The 5,241-nt window shown below is 31.9% G+C and overlaps 1 protein-coding gene across 1 annotated transcript in view; it reads left to right on the forward strand.

The window, feature by feature from the left end:
- Positions 1-4,394, forward strand: part of LOC109378657 (low-density lipoprotein receptor-related protein 1B-like) — a gene marked incomplete at both ends in the record, with an annotated part of 26,194 nt that extends 21,800 nt beyond the window's left edge. Inside the window, one exon of the mRNA XM_019634970.1 lies at positions 4,195-4,394. Coding sequence (XP_019490515.1) covers positions 4,195-4,394 — 200 coding nt within the window. The remainder of the gene's footprint in view (positions 1-4,194) is intronic.
- Positions 4,395-5,241: the final 847 nt, after the last annotated feature.

The raw sequence follows: 5,241 nt of genomic DNA on the forward strand, positions 1-5,241 counted from the left end.
GTGAGGTGGGATTCTCTTGTCCTTATAATTTGGCTCTAGCAGGAGCTGTCATGGTGGCACAGGGGTGGAGATTTTCCCTGCCCCTATGCTAATAATATTATAATCCATTACAGTTAGTTACAGTTCACCTTGAGGGGCAAGATGGCATCCTGGGTCTGCTCTAGTCTTTGAAATCTAGTTCTGGCCAGACCTCCTGTAGCTGTACTTTTTCTTGTTTGTTTTTTTTTAGCTGAGCCATCCTGCTACCTGTTAACAGCTCAGCGGCTGCTCAGCTCGGGAAAGGAATTGAACCACTGTTGCTCAGAGCTCAAACTCTTGAGCGAGCTCTTAACCAACTGAGCCACTCAGCCGGCCCTCTGTACTTTTTCTTAAGAATTACCTCATCTTCCTTTGTCTCCCTTCACCTCCTTCTTCATGTCCACCCCCCTCTCCCCACAGCCTTATTCTTTCTGCCTATGATAACAACATCACGGAATGGTTTAACCTTGTGTTAAATCAGTTGGTCATGTATGTGTTTTATCCAGCAGACTGGAAGAATACACTCCTGACTACTAATTTTTCTGAAGAGAATGGTTGTGTATGATTCTAAACTATAGTTTATCACTGAACTGTCCTTTATTTTGTTTAAAATTTCATGCAGCTATGTTTTCCAGGTCTCTTCCTTCATACCTCTAGACCTGAAGATCCTATGTTCAAGTGTCAGTATTGTAGTCCAACTCTATTGTTTGTTTATTGCTCTGGGAAACCAATGTGTGTTGTGCGGGGGTAGTTCTGTGTTTAGATTTAAAAATCCAAATTATAACCCATGCAGTGATTATCTATATTAGAAAATAAATCTAGATCTCAGCATATTGCTGGTAAAACAGCATAAAATATGTTTAAAGGGTTTCATTCTGGGAGGGGGATAAAAAGACAAAAGGAGTATTTTGTGCTTGTACAATATATCCTGAAACTCACAGCTGATGCATTTGGGTGTTTAGAAAATTTAATGATCTACTGAAGCCCACCAAAAAAGAGGGAATCTAATAAACATCACTACCCAATTTTACAGTATTCTAGAGTATTTCTTTCTTGATTAGATACTACATTTTAGTACTTTTGAAAAAAGAAAAAAAAGCCTTATCATTCAGTCCATTATGAACAGCAGACTTCACAGCCTATTTTGTGCCAATGGTATTGATGTGCTGCTGTTTACAATACAATAAAAATTAATGAAATGGAGCAAGATACAATTCAGGTACTATGTAAATATTCCTGGACAAGCAAAATACATTGAAATTAACTGTCATTTCTAAGAAGTCTTAGAATTTCAGTGTCAGTTATGTCTTTTAGCTTTGTCCCTTAAGTAAGACATGTTACATTAAACTACATNGTTTAATGTGAAAAACTGATGTGCAGATAAAGATGTAAATTAGATTGGGGTTAGAGGTATATGCAAAATATTGAGAAAATGCAAGTAAGGAGTAGGGAAGTCTTTGCTGAAGTGAGGGGTTCCTTGAGAAGAGTGAGAGGTATAATACCAGCTCTCCATGCGGGGAAATGTAGGAAGGATTCTTCATACCCAGGGAGTCACATGTACAAAGATATAATAAAGTCCTGAAACAGCATGGGGTTTATACAATTTGGCTATGACCTGAAATCCTATAAGAGGGAGATAATGATATTAGATGAATGAGGGCAAATTGGGGCCAGATTGTGACAGGCCTTGTATGCTAAATAATTTGGAATTTATCCTTTAGGTCACAGGAAGCCATTGACGGCGTTTAGTTGATAGAGTGCTATTATTAGATTTGACAACTGCATGGAAAATGAAAGACCCTGGAAGGGCAACCAATTTAAAGGCTGTTAAAATATTTTAGGAGAAAATACTTGAAGTGATTATAGCTGTGGGAATGGAGATAAAGTTTTATGTTTAGTAATTATTTAGCGGAATAAATAGGAGAGACATGTAAGCTTGAAATAGCAGATATATTGGTGGTCGAATTGCAAATATTAAGTGAATGATTTATATTATTATCCAGTTAGCTAGGGAAAAAGAAACCACTATTCCAATGACATTAATTTCATATATATCTGTACATTTTTAAAGAGTTAAAAAATACCAATAGTAAGCATAACTTAGAGATTCTTCTTTAAAAAGCTTTGTTTGATAAAGGTACATTAATTTTAACAGAAGTGTCAGCATAAAAGGAATTCTAAGGATGTGGTTAAATACTTTTTATTGTATGTTTTCCTAAAAAGCATTTCAGAACACCTTGTAATTTACCTAGAAGAAAGATTTCAAATGAGTGAATCTCTCTACTTCTTTCTCTTGAGCTGTAAAATACATCCAATGAGAGTCTTGGCAATTTCAGAGCATTCTTCAGATTGAAATGTTTAGTTTTTAAATTCATATGTCTTTATTTTAAAAAAGAATGATTCTAAATATATTATCAACCATGATTCTAAATAATTANAATACTGAAAGAAAAGAACACTAGGTGACATTTTGAATTTGCAATATATTTTAATAAGAATATATTGAAGGACACTTTATATATTCAGTATCTGTATCAATTATTGCTAATATATGTAACAATAATGCAAATAAATTAGGAAAAAACACATTTTATGCTTCTGTATCTTGGCCTTTGCTATTCCCTCTTCCTTGGATGCCTTTTTGCTTTTTCTCCAGTTGGAATAACTTTCCATTGTTCCAACAACAGCAGAAAATAACATTTCTTCTGTGAAACATTCCTTAATCATGCCTAAGTAGACAGCATATATTGAACAAATAATGTTATATGACTGCTTTATTTATTTTTAAATTATTTGTTTATTTTTATTGAGGTACAATTGATATATAACATTAGTTTCAGGTGTATATCTGACTATGTATTATAAATATCTACCTCTCCTTCTAGAAAGTGAGTTCCTTTTGTGTAAGATCCATAGTTTCGTCATTGTTTGCTGCTAACACAGAGATTATTAAATTCACTGGAGAAGGAAATAATAAATGGGCAACTGAATGTACACAGCATATAGGGTTATACCTACAGGGACACTGTATCTGCATCTATGCACAAACCAATATATTGGTATGTAAATAACCTGCATGTTTCAAAGAAAAGTGTCATAAGGGAACTTTTGTTGTGAGGAAATGAAAAGCATGCCAGGAATGAAAATTCGGTTTCAGATTTCTGTGGGGAAACACAGAAATATTTTATTAAACTAAATAGATAAAAAATAAAAACAAAAACATTATCCTGCCAATGTTTTAAACTATATCCCCATATTTAGGCAAAAACACAGAGGGGATGAACATCAAGAATTGATTTTATAATTCCAAATCAGAAATAATTGCAGCTGGAAGAAACTTCTCGGAATTTATTCTCCAAATTCAGAAATAAAAATAATAAAAACTGAGAACAGACTTCTATTTTAATTTATTTTAAATAAATATATTAAAGTATAAAAGACATCCTCAGGAATAACAAAAGCCTGTTGTTATGGTTACAAGCAGGCTTTGTTTTATATATTTACACTTGGTTGTAACTTACAGAATAAGTATGATTTGGAGTTAAGATTTTTTAGATGTCATTATAGGTAAACTTTACATATTATACGTGTGAAATTTAGAACTCTCTTTTTGACATCTTCACTGAAGTTTTCATTTTTCATCTTTATTTACAAAAAATAACAACGTTTAATAATTGCAGATTCAAGCAAATATAATGTAAATGCTCTTCTCTATAACTCATTTTGAATTTTTCATAGGTAACCAAAAGAAAAAATTATACCTGAGTAGTTTTATTTCTTCAACATTATAGATGTATTTTGAAAGTTTACATCTGTTAGTTTTGGGCATGTATAATTTGTTAACACTTATAGAAATATATTATACATATGATTTTGTATACTAAAAGAAGGATGTTTAAAATTATAGGAAGGCCCAACACTCACACAGTCCTACTCCACTCCAGTACAATAGTTGTAGCAGGGGTATTTTAACTAATCTGATGATATTTAAAAGCACACTATGTGTTATCAAAAAATCATAAGAACAGTTTGCATTAACTTATGCTTTTTAGAAGCTATAATTCAGGAAGACACCAAAAATTAATTTGGGAATAGCTGAGCAAATAAGTGAAATATTGTGTGATGTTTTACTCCTTGAGTGTCTGTAAACAAAATCACTATTGATTTTTTCCCTAGGTATTTGTATTGGATTGACTGCTGTGAATACCCTCACATTGGCCGTGTTGGAATGGATGGAACCAATCAGAGCGCTGTCATAGAAACCAAGATTTCTAGACCTATGGCACTAACAATAGATTATGTCAACCATAGACTCTACTGGGCTGATGAAAATCACATTGAATTTAGCAACATGGATGGATCTCATAGACACAAAGGTTGGTTCAGTAGCACAAATTATTCAGTATTTTATGAGTGCATAAATTATATATTTAGAAAAAAGCATATACATTCATTATATATACTTTCATCAAATGCATTTTTTAATTTAAGGTTTCATTATTATACTTTCTGACAATATTGGTAAGTAAGAAATTAGATATATTTATTCAGAAATATTATAATATTTCATGAAAATTATTTTGATACTGTCTAGGTTTTCTCTAATTGTACTTTTCCAAACAGTTTTTATAGTAAATCAACAATATTTTATAGGTTAATATAAATATGCATCCTAGTTGAATTTCAATAAAAGGAGATTTGCTCATAAACATAAGGCTTTTATTGCAATCTGGTAGGATTGGGTTTTCTTAAAACACTAAGTAAAAGTATAGTTCTTTAAAGACAGTGAAGCCATGTTACTTAAAAATCATTAATTATATTACATACATTGTTAAATTTATCATTATCTAGTCAACAAAGGCAACAATAATTAACATGGAAAACAGCTATCAAATTAGAGTAACATTCAGGAATGTTCATAATTTAAATATGAATGAATATAAAATTCTACAGACACTTTATTTTGTTATATTTTGTAGCTGAGTACATTAAAAATTCTAAGAATAAAGTAAGTGGATGAAGCAATTGGATATGAAGGAGGTAACAGTAGAATTAGGGATGAGAGATAAGTCAGAGAGAAAAAATAGCTGAGGATGAAGAAATTAAGAAGAGCAATGGAGAAAGACATAGTAAAAAAGCATGGGGTATAGATGAAGATGACATGGATAGAACAGAAACCATGAAAAGTTCAAATGAACACTCAAAATATTTGAGATGTTGGTG

This window comes from Hipposideros armiger, unplaced genomic scaffold (assembly GCF_001890085.2).
Source record: "Hipposideros armiger isolate ML-2016 unplaced genomic scaffold, ASM189008v1 scaffold_2387, whole genome shotgun sequence".
NCBI classification, from domain to species: domain Eukaryota; kingdom Metazoa; phylum Chordata; class Mammalia; order Chiroptera; family Hipposideridae; genus Hipposideros; species Hipposideros armiger.